Below are 20,765 nucleotides of genomic sequence, written 5' to 3' on the forward strand. Positions count from 1 at the left end.
GTGCTGCCACCCAATGCACAAAGACGGACCCGTGAAGATAAGAGGCCTGGAATTTAGGGAGGAACGGCTCTCTGCGGAGGCTGCAGTTTACTGAGTAACGCAGAGCACCGCCAAGTTACTGACCATTAATTCCAAGTCTGACGCCTCCTACCTTAAGCAATCAGTGAATGAGAAAGGGAGATAGTGCACGTACACTGTGCCTTTGACTCTGTCTAAAAAGATGCAGTTAGAAACCTCTGAGGGAAAAAAAGCATTAAATATTCTCTTTAATTTTAAGTCAGAGGCTCATGAGATGCCGTGAATGCTGTATTTTCAAGGGGCACCACACCAAAAGAATATAGGGAGAAAAAGTAAAGGCTCTGCCAGAGGATAGCTTCGAAGTGTACCCAAAGAATAATAAAGAAACTACTATAAAGCCCCAAAATGGAGAAAGAGCAGACATGCATTCCTGAAGCACCTTTTTTGACTTTTATACCACATACATAGTAACAATTAACTCACTGGGTACGCTTCTACCCTGCAGTGTCATAAATAATTATCAACAATGTAAAATAAATAAGTGAAATAAATAAAAATCAGCATTATTAACACTATCACCTCTAAATTTAAAATCCTGTGATTTCTTTAATTTTTCTTCAAAGTCCACTCCCATGCCCCAAATCTTCTTTATTTTTACTATTAAACATCTAATCTTAGAATTCCCAAGAACAATTTGGGAAAGTGTAAAAAGAAAAAAAAGTCAGTATTTTCTCTATTACACTAAGTCAACAAAATGTATTAAAGTTTCCCAAAAAACGTAGTAATAATATCACGGAAAGTGGTCCTTCGACTCAACGCGAGATTTACCGAGTAATCCCGTCAGGTCATTTTCAAGCATTTTATTGCTCAGAGGAGCCCAGTCTTCTGCCTGTCTGGCCCAGGGAATGATGTGGCCGCTGGAACCTGCTTCAGTTTGAATCAAAACCACCACTTTCCTCGGCACTTGCCAAGTGCTGGGCACCGCTCTGAGCACTCCACACCCAGCACTCAGTGAGCCTCCCCGCACCCCCGGGAGACAGCAGCCTTCCTGTGGCACTTCGTGGTGGGGGTGGGCGGGGGAGCCCTGGGCAGCAAACGGTGGAGCCCCGATTCCAGCCAGCTGCCGGGCTCCAGCCTCCACTTTGCCGGACTGCTGAAGATTTTGGCTCTCTGCTACAAATGTGTATTTACTAAAGGGCTGGGGGTCTGTCCGAGCTTTTGGAATCCTGTTTAGAGATCCCCTTGGGGCTGGGACGCTTGCATCCCCGGAGGGAAGGAAGCTGAACGCAGTCTGCCGCACCACTGTGCGGCTCTAAGTGTTGGAAAGTTGGTGGTTTGGAGATGTTTGAATCCTGGGAGCTTTCGTCTGAGAAGTCCTACTTCCAAACTCTGAAACAACAGGAAGCATAGTCGCCCCACTTCAAGCTCCTCCAGGATTCCATGGTAGCCCCGCAAAGCACCACCCCTGTCGGCACCCCTACTGTTCTTTGCCCACACTGGATGGATTCCCAGGTCCTTCCCTGCTTTCTAGGCCATCCTCCTTGGGGGGCTCTTTAAAACCCGGTGCTGACAATCAAACCCACCATCTAAGGTTGCATTTGCCTGTTTTCTATATATATATATATATATTTTTAAAGATTTTTATTTATTTGTCAGAGGGAGAGAGAGAGAGCAAAGGGAGAGGCAGCCAGAGGAAGAAGCAGGCTCCTAGCGGAGCAAGGAGCCCAATGTGGGACACGATCCCAGGACGCTGGGATCATGACCTGAGCTGAAGGGAGCCGCTTAACCAACTGAGCCACCCAGGCATCCCTGCCTGTTTTATATTTTTAAACTCACAAAATACTGAAAGCTCTAAGAAGGGACTGAATTACCTACACATTTACTACTTGAAAAGAAATGACTTTAGAAGAAAAAATTACTAACAGTTTACATATTTCTCTTTAGTCTTTATTGTAATCATTTAAAATCATGAAATATTTAAAATATACTACAATTAGAATAGCAAATAACCATGCACTCACCATCAATATTTAAGAGATGCTAAGTTTTTTGTTTATTTGTTTTTTAAAGATTTTATTTATTTGACAGACAGAGATCACAAGTAGGCAGAGAGGTAGACAGAGAGAGGAAGGGAAGCAGGTTCCCCGCTAAGCAGACAGCCCGATGCAGGGCTGGATCCCAGGACCCTGAGATCATGACCTGAGTCAAAGGCAGAGGCTTTAACCCACTGAGCCACCCAGGCACCCCCACAGAGATGCTAAGTTTTTAAGCTGATCCATCTCAGGTCTGCTGCAGGCTGACAGGCACAGACTCTAATCTTCTCCCTTCCCCGCTACAGATCTGCTAAGCCTCAGCTGCTTTCTGTCCTTCCCTTATCTGTACCTTCAGTCTTTTTGTACATCTGAGTGCTGGTGTTTTGTAAACGTACATAAATGGCATCTAATGTATCTATTTTTCCACAACTTGCTTTTTCCGCTCAATCTTGTGTTTGAGATTTCTCCACGTTGATACATGCAGCTAGAATTCATTGGTTTTAACTAGTTTGCAGATTTCCACTGAATCAATACACAGCGGTTGGGGTGTCTCTTCGCTGTTAGGGATACAGAGGCTGTTCCCAGGTTTTCGTTCTCACAAACCACGCTGACGTGAACAACAAAAATTTCCCTGTGCACGCGTGTGGGACTCTCCCAAGAACATACAAGCAGAAGTCAGACAGCGGAGTTGTACACTGCTTCGGCAGCACAAGACTCAGAACAGGTTTATAATACACCTTCTAAATTCCCTTGTACAGGAATAATGTGATAATGATAATAGGAGCATATTAGGAAATATTACACAGGTTAATTTACTTCCTATCTGCCTTGTGCTGAGTACTTTGTTCAGAGCTGTGGATGGAAATGAGCAAGAACGGGACAGCACAGCGGATGAACTGACTGCCGAGCAGAAAAGGCAAACCAAGGACAATGAAGCAAGCGAACAGTAATCTGGCAGGACTCAGCACAGCCCTGACGAGGGAGGTGTGGGATGCCGGGACACAGTCCATCCAGTGAGTCCCGGTAAGAGAACGGAACTGGGCAGCACTAACCGTCAAGGAGCTGGAAACCATGAGGTGGGACCAAAAGTGAGGGAGGAGAAAGTCTTCTGGACAGAGAAGAGAATTTACACCAAGACCTAAGGTCAAGAGCATGGCGTCAGAGGAACCAAAATTAATTCAGTGTGATTGTGACAAAGTGTCCTAAATCTGTGAGGACAAAGGAAATTCATAAGGAAAGGGACTGGCCACTGAAGAAGGATGCTCAGATCTGCACTGGAGGGGGTGGTGAGGGGAGCAGGGGGGAGGTGTGAGTGAGGACTACGGGGACGAGGGCAGGGGCTCCCACCGACGGGCTCTGTCACCTAGGAGACCACTAGAAACATCTTCCAAGAACTCTAGTCTGGATAGCTATGAGAACAGCAATCCCATTATTAAAAAAATTTTTAACTATTTTATTTTATTTTATTTTTAATTTAATTTAAATTTGAAGAGTAGGTTCTGACTTCAGTGTCTTGTGGGAAAAGGATGCCAAGATACATAGTCGGCCCCTCTTAAAAACTTGTCAGCGAGATCCCAAATCCCTAGCCTGGCCTTCTAAGGACCCCGAGGATACAGACTGTCATATCCCTCTCTGTACCCCAGGGCTCTAACACTGCTCCCAGACCACAGTGCACAGCCAACACGTTTGCTGGGGAAAACAAAACAATAACAAAACGTAACCTTGAAATTGAGACCAACATCCCCCAGATACATTTTTAAATTACATATATTTTTAAGAAAACAAGTTGCACCTTGGGGAATACCTACGACAAGCCTTGTACAAATTCCCAGTTCAGCAAGACAACGGTAGACGTCGGCTGCTCCAGAGCAGCATGTGGGCCTAAGTTGTCTTGGTATCGCACACAGTACTGTATAGTCTAACTGGAGAAAGGCTTATGCACATATACTCACACTACAACTTGCTAGTCCTGCTCCTGCCCTGACCTTTGCACTTGGGCTGACTGCAGGCCTTTGAGATGTAAAAGTCTAGAGATGTAACACAGCCATGCTACAGAAGGCCAAGTAGCTTTACCGTGGGGTAACAGGAATGGGCAGGTGGACTCTGTTGAGAAAGCACTACCGCCTTCTTCAAGAGAATTCTACCATTTTAGAATCACAAATGTGTGAGGCATAAAAATTCCTCCCTGGACAATGACACGACTTCATAAAGGTTATCGAGAGCCTGCAATATTGGACTTTGTCCAGACACTGACTGCACATACAACAGAATTTAACCTGTTGAACAATTACACACTCGAGCAGAATAAACCGTGATTCATCGAAACACTCAAGCGCTACAAAAGTGTCTTTAAAAAAGTGAGGACTGCCGCGGTAGCACAGAGCCAGGCCATCCGTGACGGCGGGGTCCTTTAGGGCTGTGAGCCTGGTCCGTCACCAGGAGGGACATTGCGACCTGAACTCACTCCCCAACCAGTCTGCCTTCTGATCCCGTGTGCCTTCCCGTCTCATGTGTCACCGCACATGGTGGCAGCCTTGCCATATTTAACATGTATGTTTGTTTTGTGCTGCTTCTGAAAATATACAAACCAACTAGAGCTTAACTCATCGTATTAAAAGTTCAAAAATTACACACTTTCCCAGTTTCTCTGACAAAGCAATGCTTTGGAGATAAACGGTTGGGTGTGGGGGAGGGAGAGTGGGGAGGAAGAGGGCTAGCATTAAAAAAGGCTTTAACCAAAAACTGTAAAAAAAGACACCTTTCCTTTTTTTTTTTTTAGCTGTGTTATGTGTTATGTGAGTCACTATACAAAAAGACACCTTTCAGACAAACTGTGACTACTGAATATAGAATATTATATGATACCAAGAATTGCAATTGCTTTTTAAGGTAATAATGGCAAAAAAGTTATTTCTAAAATTCTTACCAGTTAGAGATGCATATTGAGGACTTAAAGGTAAAATGACATGAGTCGAGGATTTAATTTAAGGTACCCCATTTTTTAAAAATGATGATAATAAGAAAATGACCAAAATGACAAAATATTGACAATTACTGAAGTTGGTTAATTTATACAAAGGGCTTAGTGTACTATTCTCTTTTTTTTTTTTAATTTGTTTTACTTTTTAAAAACTCCCCTAATTAAATGTTTTCCATAATCTTCATAAGTGTGGGTGCGTTATGCAATTACGACAGATCTCTCACCTTCTCCTTTGTTCTCAGTTCATCAAACATTTGTTGAATTTCCAGCTTCCAGTCATCTTGCATGGAATGAAAAGATTCTTGAGGCATTTCGGTCATAACCGTCCCTTCAATAGCTGTCAGCTGTTCAAGAATTAAGGCAAATGAAGGACGAATGTGGGGGTCTTGCTGCCAGCACTCTAAAATCAACAAGAACCACATTAATTCCATTTCTCAGCATAGTTTGATTATCAGCCCATGCTGATGGTGTCTGCTGGAGATTTTAAAAGCCAACTGATAATGGTTTTGAAAGTTTTATTCTACACAGTGACCAGGTCGGTGGCATGCATAATATTTACTATTAGATAAGGCTCCTGTTGTTTATCTTCTATGACGTTAATATATGGGTGTGGGCGGTTCGTGCCTTACCGTCAACTCTGTTTCGGGAGCCTAGGCTGCTCTAGCCAGGGGATGTACAGGTACAGAGTTCTAGAACTCGACCCAAGAAAACTAAAGTTTCTAAAAGGTTATAATCACAAGAAAGGTTCTAAGAAATGGCCTAATAATGAAGGAAGGTAACTAGCTGCTTGCAAAAGGAGTCAGTTAATTTTTAAAAGACAAAAATGAAATAGATAAGGTCATGGCAAAACCATGCTGGTTAGGATCATAAAACATTTTTGATCATGAGGTAGAATTTAAAATAGCAGAATGGAACCAACTAATCTCTGTCTTTGAGTGTTACTGGTGTACTTGGTGAAAACTTCATTACTAGTTGTCTGAATTTTGTACATAATTGAGTCACTGATAAAACTAGATGGGTTTTTCAAAAGTAACTTAATCCCTCAGTACTTCACCTGACATCTTAGAGTGAAGAAAAGGTTTCTAATTCATAAAACAGTATAGTTGCTTACAAGCATTTGTAAATTAGAATCCTAGAAATTACTTTTTTTTTTCATTTCATTTATTTATTTAACAGGGAGGGGGACACAGCAAGAGAGGGAACACAAGCAGGGGGAGTGGGAGAGGGAGAAGCAGGCTCTCCACTAAGCAGGGAGCCTGATCCAGAGCTCAATCCCAGGACCCCGGGATCATGACCTGACCGAAGGCAAACACCCAAAAACCAAGCCACCCAAGCGACCCTAGAATCCTAGAAATTACTCTTTCACTTACAAAAAATAGACAGACTGGGTACCTGGGTGGCTCAGTGGATTAAGCCTCTGCCTTCAGCTCAGGTCATGATCTCAGAGTCCTGGGATGGAGTCCCACACTGGGCTCTCTGCTCAGCAGGGAGCCTGCTTCCCCTCTCTCTCTCTGCCTGCCTCTCTGCCTACTTGTGACTCTCTCTCTGTGTCAAATAAATAAATAAAATATTAAAAGAAAAAAGCCCCTTAAAAAAAAAAAAATAGACAGACGTTCTCCTGAGTGAGTCCCGTTGCCTCCACAGACACACAGAAATCAAGGTGCACAAATACCTTTCATGAGCTTGGCAAACGGCTCCGGGCAGGTGGATGGAATGGGCAAAGTGAGCTTATTGACGGCCACCCCATAGGCCACGGCGAGCCCGTCGATGCCACGGTAGGGGACTTCTCCCGTGAGCAGCTCCCATAGCAGGACTCCATAGCTGCAAAGTAAAATTGCCATAAAGTAACATGGGTTAAATGATGTCTGTTCCTTACAACCTAAGTGGTGGGATAAATGCATCAGAGCCCTCATCCAGCTCTGATTAAGAATCTTCTCTTCCAACAAAAGTGGAGTAAGTGGCACTTACCCCAAGATGGGAGGGGGGCAAATCCCTTTCAGTGAACTTCCCAAACCCACGTATGTACACACCTTCCCAGAAGTCAGTTATGCATTCATGACAGGAAGTAAAACTATCCACAATATTGCTGAATAGTTACTGACAAATAAATCCGCAGGGGCCTCATTGTGCCGCAAGTAGGACAAAACACCTCTTCTTTGTAACTTTGTATCCATTATTACCTTAGTTTCCCTTTATCCTCTTCAAAACATAAAGTACAAATTATCTTTTGTTAATACATAAAATACCACTCACTCCAGACATCCCATGAGATTTTAAAGGGAAACACACAGGCATATAACCACTAGTCGTATTTATTTGCTTTACTTCTACTAACATAATTCGTACAGTCCGATTTACTTTTCTAATTTTTGAAAACATTATTAGATTTAAGTTTTTTAAAAGTCTGAAATTTAGAGTAGTAACTTGATTCTCATTTCTTATGTTTGTTGCTTACATAGAACATTAAAGCATCGTTTCAAAGAGAGCAGACAGAAGGCACTAAAATACACCTAAAGGAAAGGCAGAACAGCTCAAAATAACGCCCCAAAAAAGCATTGAAATTTGGCTATGGAATTGATGTCTGAATCTCCTTTGATTACCTCCTGATCTAAAGGGATGTGGATACTCGGAGCATCTTGGCTATAATAGGACAAGCTGTCTCTGAAGACCTGGTCTGGAAAGAGCTGGAAACTCTCCAGACTCCAGGTTCAGGCCACCCCAGATCTGACAGCCTCTCATTTAAAGGCCTCACCATTAGTGCCAGTGGGAATCTAGACTATCTACTGAAAACATTCAGGATAAAAATGTAGAAATGACATAATGTGCCCAGTCAGTGGGGTCTAGGGATCCTCCAGCTGATGTTCTACCAGCTCTGAGTGAAGGTGTATGAGTCCCGAGGGCCCTCAGTCCGGCTCCTTCCCTGAGCAGGTGGAGTACCAGGGCACCTGGTAAAACAGCTGAAAGACAGCTGGATCTGGAAGCTCAGGACTTGACCTTGGTTTCGGCTCAGGTCATTATTTCAGGGTCATGAGTTCGAGTCCCACGTCAGGCTCTAGACTCAGCACAGAGTTTGCCTGAGTTTCTCTCTCCCTCTGCCTCTGTTCCTCCCTACCCCATGCTCACATACCCTCTCAAGTAAATAAATCTCGGAAAGGAAAGGAAAGGGAAGGAGAAAAGGGGAGGGGGGGAGAAGGATCACTACTTACTAGCTATGTTTCCACTCACAAAGGCCTTAACAGCTGATTGTGAAGTAGGTGATCTATTCAGTAATAGCGATGTCTACTCTTTACCATCTCAAAGCACTGTGTTACATTGAAAAAAGAGAGAATATATAATACAGTGCTTTTAAATTATATAACGCTATAACTATTAACAGTTAAGTTGAAACCAGTATTTTCCAAAGGTAATTACCAGGTTAGGTTCTTAAAAGTTATCTACATTATGGTGCCTTAGCAGAGACACTTTAATTGCAAGAATAAGTAAGTGTAACTCATAGATCATTCAACAAAAATCACCTCAGAGCAGGGGACAAAAAACTCCTGCAGATAACTGAAAACTGTCTAAATTCAAGGCCACTTCCTTGCTTTTCTCATTAGCACATAACAAAACTAAAATAATAACCACAGCATAACTTTGCTTCTTGGGAGTTTCAGCAAACGAATAACTCAAGACAGGTCATGTTTCTAGAGAGCAGAGGGCTTATATTAAAAACCCACGTGGAGAAAAAAAACAACATGGAAAAAACAGAACTATTTTGATGGGACTATTTGCAGAATGTAATGCATTTTCTTTTGTTCTCCGAACCCGGGCAGGATAAGATAAAAATAAGGCTGTCTCCGAAGAACTCAGACAGCCTGCGAATACAGAAGGGCTGTGCTTGCAGGAACCTGGCTCCCAGGCCTGGGATGCTGAGTAGAGCTACTTACTAGCTTTAAAACCCTGAGGAAAGGTCCTAATGTCCCTGTGCCTTGGTTACCGGCTCTGCGAAAGTGCGGTCATCTCAGGAGAGACTGTGAAAATTCAGTGACGGCTCTAAGTTACTTTGTGCTGTAGCAACCACAGAGGAGGAAGAAGGATGAGAGACATCAGTGAACACGCCAGTTAACGTCCTAGTCCGTATGCTAGTCCACAAGTCCGCTGCGCAGAGAACCGTAACCTCTCTTGAATGAAATCGTCTTTATGTGAATGTTATAACAGGAGATTCTAAAGCAAAGAAGTGTGCAGTTCAGAAGTGGGGGAGGGAGGGAACTTCCCACCCTTTGCATCCTGACACCCCAGGGCTCCAGTGTGCTTCACTGGATTAATGCATTCTCCAGGTGGGTGGGGATGCTTGGCTCCACAACCAGGTGGCTCTAGACATCAGCAGTTTCTACTCCTTTCCACGGCATTTCATGCTTTTTTTTATTCCTAACACTTATTTTGTTTGCAGCTGCCAACTTTTACCAACTTAGCAACCCTCTCCCCTCTTCTAATTAGCTGCTTTTACTGAAAATCGGACAATTAAACTTGTAACACAGAAATAAACAGAATTGGAAATAATCAATGAAACTAAAAGGCAGCCTACGGAATGGGAGGAGATACTTGCAAATGACACATCTGATAAAGGGTTAATGTCCAAGACTATAAAGAACTTATCAAACTCAACACCCCCCCCCAAAAAAAAAATCCAATCAAGAAATGAAATGGGCAGAAGAGATGAATAGTCATTTTTCCAAAGAAGACATCCAGAGGGCCAACAGACACATGAAAAGATGGCCAACATCATTCATCATCAGGCAAATGCAAATCAAAAAATCACCTCACATCTGTCAGATGGGAGAAAATTACTAACACAAGAAACAGCAGGTATTGGCGAGGTTGTGGAAAAAGGGGAAACTTACACTGCTGGTGGGAATGCAAGCTGGTGCAGCCACTCTGGAAAACAGCATGGAGGTTCCTCAGAAAGTTAAAAATATAACTATCCTATGATCCAGCAATTGTACTAGTGGTTATTTCCACAAATAATACAAAATTACAGATTCAAAGGGGTACATGTACCCCAATGTTTACAGCCACATATCAACAAAGCCAAACTGTGGAAAGAGCCCAAGTGCCCATAAACTGATGAATGGATAAAGGTGCGGTGTATGTATACAATGCAATATTACTCAGACATCAAAAAATGAAATCTTGCCCTTTGCAATGAGGTGGATGGAGCTAGAGTGTATTATGCTAAGCGAAATAAGTCAGAGAAAGAAAAATGCCATATGATTTCAGTCATATGTAGAATTTAGGAAACAGAACATAGGAAGATATGGGAAAAAGAAAAAAATGAGAGAGGGGGGAAGCAAACCATAGGGGATCCCTTTAAAAAAAAAAAAAGTTTTATTTATTTATTTGACACAGAGAGAGAGTGAGTAAGAAACTACAAGGCAGAGAGAAAGGGAGAAGCAGGTTTCCTGCTAAGCCGGGAGCCCGATGTGGGGCTCCATCCCAGGACCCTGGGATCATCACCAGAGGCAAGGGCAGACCCTTAACAACTGAGCCACCCAGGCACCATAAGAGACTCTTGAGGATAGAGGACGGACTGGGGGTTGACAGAGGGAGGTGGGTGGGGGAGGGGCTCAGTGGGTGATGGGCATTAAGGAGGGCACTTGTGATGAGCCCTGGGGGTTACGGGTAAGTGAGGAATCCCTCAATTCTACTCCTGTCAAAATAAATGAATAAATAATAAAAAATATTTATTGATATGAAATCACCATTAAAAAAAAAAAGAAGAAAGAAACAGATTTTGAGAGAAGATCTCTCCAATGAGTGTACAGAAGAAAAGGCCTGTATTCTCTGTCCCACTCGATTCCTGAAAACCCTGGGACTCATCTACAGGGAGCGCGGCAACCAGTTTCTTCAGCCGTCTACAAGAGCAGAAAGTGGGGTGCTCACCTCCAGATGTCACTCCCCTTAGAAAACAGGGAAGACTTGATGACTTCCGGCGCCATCCAGGCATAGGTGCCCGCGGCACTCATCTTGGTCGTCCTGTGCCATTCTCTCGCCAGCCCAAAATCTGTAATCTTCAACGTTTTATTGCAGAAGTCATCATGCTCTATCTTCTCAAGCAGCAAAACTAAAAAACAATTAAAAATAAAAAAAAATCAAAGGTGGGCTATTTTCATATTGTTATAATTTTCTGGTCACACTGTTTCCTTGGTATTGAAGGCACAACCTTCAGCTCAGTCAGCAGCGTAAATGAGAACGGGCTTGTGTTCTGCCATCTTGGCTTACATTATCTGTGCCATAACCTTTACTGGGTCACTGGTGCCTGCGGCTACAAGTTAAAAAAAAAAAAAAAATCAACATGGCTCAGCACTCTATGAATGCTTCTCTTGATGAGAAAGTAAATGATTTCTAGGGGCAAAGAACATTACTGAGGCATCACGGATAGGGTCAGAAGTCTGTGAGAGTTTCCCTGGTAAGAATACATTGTTTTCTTCCTAGAAGTTAGGTCCTGATTTAAAGGCAGAGCCCTTTCATTTTCTTTTTTTCATTACGTTCAGTTAGTTGGCATATAGTACCTCATCAGTTCTTGTTAGCTGTGTGTGACACCCAGTGCAGAGCCTTTTCTTTTATTTTTTTTTTAATTTTATTCATTTATTTGACAGAGAGAGAGATCACAAGTAGGCAGAGAGGCAGGCAGAGAGAGATCAGGGAGAAGCAGGCTCCCTGCTGAGCAGAGATCCAGATGTGGGGCTCTATCCCAGGACCCTGGGATCATGACCTGAGCTGAAGGCAGAGGCTTAACCCACTGAGCCACCCAGGCGCCCTGCAGAGCCTTTTCTACGGAAGGTATTCAAGAGTATCATAGGCAAATGACTCGTCACCATAAATTATTATTAAATAGGATCTTAGAGTAAACTTGCAAAATGCTTAGAGATTTTTAACTCATAAAGTATTTTATGAGCTAGGATTGCTTTACTAAAGCTCGAAAAATAGCAGGAAGTAGAAACTTTAGAGAAATGTCATCGAACACTAGTTTTCCTCGCCCCCCAGCCTCCTGACAAAATACAGACCCCTCGAGAGTCACTTCTGGTAGCACAACTCCCACTACAGTCCCCGTCAACGTCACCTCTGACTTCTCCACCAGACTGTTAGCTCTGAGAGAGTGAGTGTATGAGAGAGAGACAGAGAGACAGAGAGAGGAAGCCGGTATGGATGGGAGGGCAATCCATACCAGACTGGGACAGACATGTTCAATTCTCATTCGTCGTCCCCTGTCCACTCTGTGTCTCATCTTATTCAGAGCAGGAGCTGAATGCTCTCAAACGAACACAACATGCACATTCTTTTTTTTTTTTTTTTAAGATTTTATTTATTTATTTGACAGACAGAGATCACAAGTAGGCAGAGAGTCAGGCAGAGAAAGAGGGGGAAGCAGGCTCCCTGCTGAGCAGAGAGCCCGATGTGGGAATCCATCCCAGGACCCTGAGATCATGACCAGAGCTGAAGGCAGAGGCTTTAACCCACTGAGCCACCCAGGCGCCCAACACGTGCATTCTTATACTTGCCCTGTGCTCATGCTAGCCCCACCTAATACAAATGACAACTAATATAATAAAAGAGTTGCTAACAAGTGCAGAGTTTTCCTGTATGCCTTGCACACATCCATGATTTCATTCAATCATCATAAAAATCCCAAGGGATGGGCCTTCATTATCTGAAGACAATCAGTACCAAAAAAATAAAGCCACAGAATGAATCCACTGAAACAGTAATCCAAATTTCATTGTAAACAAGGCAAACGGGGTATTGTTATTCAGGTTTTATCTTGAAAAATAAAATGAAAATAAGTCTTTTTCATCGTTTGGTTTTTTAAAGAAAGGATGTTTACGTCATTGCTGTAACCATGTGCTAACTCTTGGAAGGATAAAAACAAAACACGCAGGGGATGTCCTGTAGAATAAATTATCCAAACAAAACTGAAGCAAGGCATAAGACATTCTCCTTTTTTGATTTTTGGAACATGATCCTAAAGAGGACCATTTTCCCAGATGTTAGTTATAAGAATAATGAGCATTTTCCAAGTACATTCATTCTGTGTGTCCAAATGCACTTATAGCTACTTCAACCATGAAATCCACACCGCAGTACAATAGGTATTTACTATTTACTATTCTGTGCTTCACAGATAAGGGAGCCGAGACACAGGTGTTGCCTAAGTGTCCAAGGTCCCGGCTGAGGAGCAGCGATGCTCTCGAAGCAGTTTGACCCCAGAGACACACACTCCTAACCACGGCGGCATTGCTCAGAGGGTGGCTTTTATCAGGTGCTCAGGAGAGCTTTCTGTATATGTTGGAAATCTCTCTCCATTCAGGTGCCTGTTCTGTTCTTTTCTGATTTCCTATCATTGCAAGATCACCACCTGATCCCCGTGGAGGGACTGTGGGGTGGTGAGGAAGGACGTGCACTGCTCGGCCACACTGCTGGGTTCAGATTCCCCGCTTGTTTCTTTGCCTGTCGCGGGGATCTTGATAGCAAGGCTGTAGGGAGCAAGAGATGAATATGTAACAGTGTTTGAAAGAGGGTTTTGTGACGAGCACACACGCATGCGCACACACGCACACGCACACACCCCCTTTATCAATACGTTTGAAAGTGTTTTTAGGAATACGTCTTTCCAAATCACTTTCATGGACCTCAGGGAATCCTCTTATCTTTCCCAAGACTTGAAATTTCACTCTGCAATGGATTCGTATTGTGTTTGCTTCATATCGTCAAATATTTATACTATTAAGTGGTCATAAAAGTCGAAGAGTTAATGAAACTGGAAAGAGCCAACACTAGATTTCAACAGGAGGAGGTATTTGAGTGGGTACTGGCACAGGGAGCCAACACTGAATGATTCCTGCTGTGCTGTAACATTTCTTTCCCCAACTGACCTTCTAACTGTGGGATTTAGAGAGCAAGCCCCCCCCCGCTCTACTTTTATGTCCGTTATGTAGATGACAGTTCAGCTTTAAGATGGTTTATGTGCCTGTCCATGGTTACACAGTTGGAAAGCAGCAAGGCCAAAATTCTACTGTTTTTCCTGCTTGTAATCTCAACACTATACTATAAATAGAAGGATGGAGGGGGCTGGTGGGGAGACTCACTTCCATTTGGAACAGCCTCTTATGCTTTCTATGCATCTATACAGTACCTAGTCTCAAGGCCCAGCTGCCTTGGGAAAACCTTGTGGGGAAGCCTACAAAATAGTGACTGTTTCATCTTCCCAGTCAGCTATCACCCACGTATTATGTTGTTTTGTCCGTTTTCTTTTTGTATGAGACTTATTGCCCTAAATCATATATGAAACTACCTAATCCTAGGAACTGCATTTTACAGATTTCCCCTGTGTCCCTCTACACTGACTGCTCCACGGAAGCGTGGACAATAGTGATAATTATCACCAGCGTCACACGCAGAACACCGCCTCCCACTCACCGGTCCTCTTCTACGGTAGTCGTTTCACACACTGGACATCGCATTTCACCCTCGCACAGTTCAATGAAGTGGGAATCGTCATCTCCAGCTTACAGCCTGGATACGTGATCCAAAGCACGCGGCTACCACTCAGAGCCAGATTCCAGACCCGGCAGCAGACAGCTTCCCCAGCCTTCCGCAAAACTGATAACGCTGCCGGTTGTAGGAAGGGGGCAAAAGGACCTGGTATTTCATTTTGCAGATTGCTTAAAAGATTAATTTTGAACTTCCCTTCCTTCCACATCAGCTTAGGGCATATTTCTGGCATATTTCTTTCTCAGTCCTTACTCTTATATCAAGAAAAGCAAAATATCTAGTCCCTGAAAATCCTAAGTACTTAAGCCACAGAAACAAACAAAAAAATCAAATAAGTTACTTCATCGGTGTAACATTTTCCCACTTATAACACTGCTAATTTCACTTCTAAACAAGTTATTTTTACCACCAAAAAGAACCCCAAATCAATGATCAACCTTTGTTTTCCAAGACATTTTCACGTGTGTCCTTCACTCTTACAAACATCCACCTCAGGAGCCTTGAGGAAGTACTGATTAAAACAGGCATGAAAATCTGACTGTCCCTCCCCAGGGCCCAGGAAGGCCTGGCAGCCCTTGAGAAGCAAAGCCCAAGAATGTCCCCAGATAAGTGAAAACAGAAATAAAAGTGAGAACTAACAACAAAACATTTAAAACTGATCACTTTCTAAATAAATGTCAGGGCACAACGTGCTATGAACAGCCTTTGCATCGATGGTTTCCGAGCGTCCCTCCCCCACGCCCACCCCAGTCCAGATTTCCACGGGAGCTAAGTGCCTCCACACTTTGCACGGAAAACAAGTTAAAATAACACTGTGATTGCCAAGCGTTTAGAGTTCCATGAAAGGCCCATTGTTTCAGATTCTATTTCAGAGGTGTTCGGCAGAATTCCTGAAATTCCTTATCTTTTGGGCAAAGTGACCGAAACCAAAAATAGCCAGAGTCCCGACAGGTAGCTTCAGGCACCTGGCCAGGTTTCAGCCTGGGGACTCCGGGTTGGCAGCCAACTTCCGCTTCCTGCCGTGCCCCAGGAAGGGCCCCAGCACACCAGCCCGCCACCAGAAGGTATAATGTACAGACCAGGCACATAAACTCTTTTGGCCACAGAAATGGTAAAATTCTTGTGGGTAACCTAGCGACGGGTGTTGGAGCCCCCTTTTGTGAGACTTCAGTGAAGATTTTTGACCCTTGTTAGCCCTGTTCTCGAACAATCAGCCTTTACAACCTTGTACTTACTCTACTTATTCAACCATGAGGCACGTGGTTTCTCCGGCTCCTTTGAAGTTCCACACTGCTATTTTCAGAATTGTAGCATATAATATATATCTATTTTTTAAAAGCAATTACACTGTATCCGTTCTATTTTCTCAACATTTATGGGATTGCTGTGTCCAAATTCCATGTGAGGCAAATGGGTTAGTTTCAATTAATCTTTAACTAAGAATATATTATATTAAAAAAAAAAAGGAGTAAGGAAGCAAATGGGTTTGAAGAAAAGCAAAATGTGGAAGAATATACTATTAATGAAGATAATTTTCTCAGCCAAAGGAAGGTTGCTCTGAGAATTTCAAGTCTGAAAACGAACACCTGCGGAGGATAAGCACTAGGTCCGCAACCCCACATTTGGCATCATTACTTCCCATCTGTCCTTCACTGGCACCACCTTGTCTCCCCCAACCTGCACTCTATTCGCTCTCTCCAGTCTATGGAGGCAAACGCAAGCTTTCTCCCTGGCCTTCAAGCCCCTTCTGGACCTCATTGGAAATGACCTCTCCAGATGCTGCGTCCTCTACGATGAAGCCTGCATCTTGACAATTCTGTGTATTGCTGGCCACCTCTAGAAAACACAACATTGTATCCCGGCGCTGGCTGCATAGAACCCTCTCCCCTTCCACCTTCCACGGAAACCACACCGGGGAAGCACCCCACTTCCTGCACGCATCAGGGCACTGGCACCACCTTCCCACTGCCGTGCTAACCACGAGACCACTTCAAGTCCCTTAGCCTGTGGAATCTCCAATTACCCTTCTCTTTAAAAAAAAGGGGGGGTGGGCAACTTCCTCACTCTCCTCTTGGTCCAGTATTCCAGGAGTCAATAAATACCTTCTCCCCTTTGGTACCTTCCCGCATGACCACAGCTAGAAGTTCCCATTTTTAATGCCCTGAAGTTCTATCATCATGTCTCACCCTACCTGTTCCTCTCATCTGATTAAATTATAAGCAACTGGAGGAAAGAATCCGCACCCAATGAATGTTATGTATTGATTTACCGATGCTACACACAAGCCGTTCCTATCTGTTAAGTGAAGGGGTACATAGATAGTATATGGGGGGAAACGGAGTATGAAGAAGATGAGTTACCAGTTTTCTCACATGAAGTCAGCTGCTAGGACAGAAAACCAACTCGCCTCTGCACTCCCGAAACAGTATTAGGAAACACAGACCGGTTTAAGGAGAAATACAACAGAATAGTTGTTTTGAATTCCCATCCGTCTGCGGCATTCGACCTCGTTGATCATTCTTCCCCGAAACACGTTCTTCCCTGACCTCCAGAGCATCCATGGTTCCCTGGGGCTCCCTTTCTCTTCTAACCACTCCTTTTTCTGATTCCTCCTATCTCCCTGATCTCTAATTACTGCAGACCGCCAAGACTAGGGCTGTGGATCTCTGGTCTTTCTATCTACCCACTCCCCAGCTAATTTCAGCACACCTCAGGGCTTTAAATACCATCCGGACACAGATGACTCCCAGATTCACCTCCGCCCTGGTCTCCCTTCCATCTCTCGTCCACGCTGCAGCCAGCACATTCTGCTAGAGAGCAAGGCAGATCCCAGTCCTCAGTCCGAAGCTCTCCATGGTCACGGTAAAGTCAAAGGTCTTGCAAGACCTGCCCAACCTGACCCCCCACCTGCTCCTGTCCTACTGTTCTCCTTCAGTCCTCTCCTGCCACACTGGCCTCCTGCTTTGGAGATTTTGCGGCTGATGATGAGGTTTTCCTGGTCAGCCACCTTTTCTGGAAGGCCACCCCTACCCATCTCACTTAAAACCTCAACCGCTCACCTCAACAGACTCACCTCTTCAATCCTACTCTTTCAGTTTTCCTACTAAAGCACTTCCCCACTCTCCAACATGCTACATCTCTTACTACTTCTCGGTAGTAACATCTGTGCTGCTTACTGGAACGTAACTTCTGGGAGTGGAGGAAAGCATTTCTGCTTTGCTCACGACTGAACATCAGGAGCCCCGGAGGGTTCCTGGCCCGTTGTACACGTCCATAAACAGCTGCTGCGTGAATGAATGAGTTGGCTTCCTGAATACAAGAAGACAGACTTCTCTCAAGAAAATAGAGATGTGACTGCCTAATATAGAGCTTCACCTTGCTCTTGCGCCAGAAAGAAAAGCCACCGTACAAACCATTTTATGGACATATACTACACTCAGTTTTAACAAGAAACCTTTTTACATTTCATTGTGTGTGCAAATCTAGTTCAATATTTGGGTCCCCTCAGTATTTTCACCAAGTAGGTGCAAAGCAAACTGAGGGAGGAAGTCTTCGACAGTATCCTATGCTAGTATATTGGTGAACAGAAAGTCATATACCTGATATTATGTGATTCAACATTTGCAGAAAACCTGAAACTAAATAAACTCCTTCATATCGCCTTGAGCCAGTAATGACTCAAACATTCCTGTATGCAATCAAGATACTTCCCCACATGGCGTGTGATTTGGTCTTTTTCCAATAGCTTGGAAAAGCAATTGGTAATGAAACCCGGTAGTGAAACAGTTACAATAGCAACATAGTACTTCATGCCTCCTCCTTGACCCTCAACTTATCAACCCAAGTTACCAGCGGACCTGCCAAAGAGCACAGATGGCAGCACTCCTACAGAGAACAAAGCTGCAGACTATTTCCTCATACTGCTGGCTGGCCCCAGTCAAGCAAATTAGCCACATCAAAAAGACCCTCACCCCTGTGCAAGATGAACAAATAAGTGATTACCCGGCACTATATATTGCTGAATGACTAATAATAATGTTCTTAAGATGATAGAGAGTTGTAGAAAACTGTTAAGTATCGATGACTTCTCACACACACAAATGAGGTAAAGCACTCAAAGTGTTCCTAAACAATATATAAAAATGAGCAAAGTCACCAACTTCCACTGAGATTGTGTCTTACAGTTTTCTAAATACTTTAACATAGGCCAGGTGTTGGCAAACTACATCCCATGGGCCAAATCCTATGCCTATTTTTGTAAATAAAGTTTTATTGGAACACGGTCACATTCATTTTCACATACCGTCTGTAGATGCTTTGGGCTACAACAGCAGACTTGACCAGTTGCAAGAGAGACCTTATGGTCCACAGAGTCAAAAATATTTATTATCTGGATCTTCATAGGGAACGTGTGCCAACCCCGGCAGTACTCTGTCTCACCTTATCCTCACATCACCTTATTCAGGAAGTCAGGGCTGTGAACCCACAGCTGCTTAAGCTGTGGGGTCAGAGGGCAAACCTCAGGCACCACAATGTCACTATTCGTCACCCAATGTCAAAGGAACAAATGCTTAAAGAGATTCCCTTCCCTAGAGACACAAGCCCAGAAAAAGCTACCCATAGTCTCACCTGGTGCCTTCTATGACCAACTGTGCAATTTCATCAGACCCTTAACCAGATCTGAGATGCAGTCTGGGTTCATGGAAGGATTTATATAGATCAACCCAGAGAACCCTCAGAAGGAACCCAAAATCTGGTCCTTTGAATAGCAGTTTCCAAACTTGGCTCTGCTTTTAAGGCATCCAGAAGATTTCTAAATATATAAATGTTGTTGGGGCATCTGAGTGGCTCTGTAAGTATCTGCTTTCAGTTCAGGTCACAATTCTACGGTCCTGGGATCAAGCCCTGCATCCGGCTCGCTGCTTATGGGAAGCCTGCTTCTCCCTCTCCCACTCCCCCTGCTTGCGTTCCCTCTCTCATTGTGTCTCTCTCTGCCAAATAAATAAATAAAAATCTTAAAATATATATATATAAATATATATATAAACCAATATATATATATTGCTTCATCAAAAGCTCAGATGGATTAATGGAGGGATAGGGTTAGATCTGTGTTAAAGCAAGTTGATAAAACACAAATGGTAGAATCTGGATGGTAAGGATGTAAGAGCTCACTTCAAGCTCCTTCAATTTCATATTTCAATATTTTATAAATAAAATATCGGGGGGGGGGGAATTCATTGTTTGTTCCCAACCAAGGTCAACTAAATCAGAACATCCAAAAGTGAGACAAAGAGTTTTATTTTTTAAAAGCTCACGAGGAGCTTCTGATCCTAGTGTAGGAACAACTCTTCCAGAGTCCCATTCTTTCCCTACAGAACTGATCACCTCACCTTGGTGGGGAGGGTCTCAAAGTAGGGACCCTTGGGCAACCCTAAGGTAGCAACAGATTAAATATAGAAGCAGATATGAACATCCATTGGTCTTCTATTAAGTCTGGCATCAAAGTGAGCTTCGAAAGTGTAAAGCAGTGCCACTCTCCTTTCTAAATTTCTTTGGGAAAATAAGACTTTTCTTCCATTAAAAATGCTATGCTAACATGTCATGGGTCTGTTATTTTTATATTATTAAGCATTTTTAAATGTATCATGTTAAGTTTCTAACTCGGTAAACACCAGCAGCTATCACACATGTAAACAAGAGTTCCTTGCGGGCCTGATAACAAACACTGGAGAACTGCTCATCTGGGCGACAGGTGGAGAAGATAAATGCTGAGGTTCCAGGATTAGAGGTTCTGGATTCAGCTCTCTGACGAGGGAGCTTTACAGAGGCAATCAAACCCCGGCTTCATTTTCTCCGCCTGTAAAATGGGAATAAAATACCAACCTCGAAAGTTGCTGTGAAGAGTAAGTGCGGATCGAGGCTGGGCAGCACCCAGTGCCTGGTAAGCTCGAGATACTCGCGAGCCTGTGCCTGAGACCATCCCTACAGTAAGGCAGCTGAGGTGAAGCAGTGTTTGGAAAAGATGAATTCTTAAAAATGATGAAATTCGCACTGATTGGAAGCCCCCCCATACAAATGTGTTTCAAGCGTCACGAAACCAGCACAGCTCTGCCGACCTGTCTGGGAACCCTTCCCCTGCCCCCCAACCCTCCTTTATGGGAGTGTTTCACCTTGTGGGAGGGCCTGAGGGCTGGGGAGGGTTT

The 20,765-nt window shown here is 43.7% G+C and overlaps 1 protein-coding gene across 3 annotated transcripts in view; it reads right to left on the reverse strand.

Annotated features, from left to right (window-relative positions):
• MAP3K21 (mitogen-activated protein kinase kinase kinase 21) overlaps positions 1-20,765 on the reverse strand; it is a 56,700-nt gene that overhangs the window by 28,968 nt on the left and 6,967 nt on the right. For all 3 annotated transcript variants that reach the window (XR_009352712.1, XM_059170437.1, XM_059170435.1), the window contains exons 2-4: positions 10,951-11,131; positions 6,704-6,852; positions 5,256-5,431 (exon numbers count right to left, since the gene is read on the reverse strand). Coding sequence is in view for 2 of the 3 variants with exons in the window: in XM_059170437.1 (XP_059026420.1) it covers positions 5,256-5,431; positions 6,704-6,852; positions 10,951-11,131 (506 nt within the window). In the remaining variant the exon portion in view is untranslated. The remainder of the gene's footprint in view (positions 1-5,255; positions 5,432-6,703; positions 6,853-10,950; positions 11,132-20,765) is intronic.

This window comes from Mustela lutreola, chromosome 4, assembly GCF_030435805.1.
Source record: "Mustela lutreola isolate mMusLut2 chromosome 4, mMusLut2.pri, whole genome shotgun sequence".
Classification (NCBI taxonomy): domain Eukaryota; kingdom Metazoa; phylum Chordata; class Mammalia; order Carnivora; family Mustelidae; genus Mustela; species Mustela lutreola.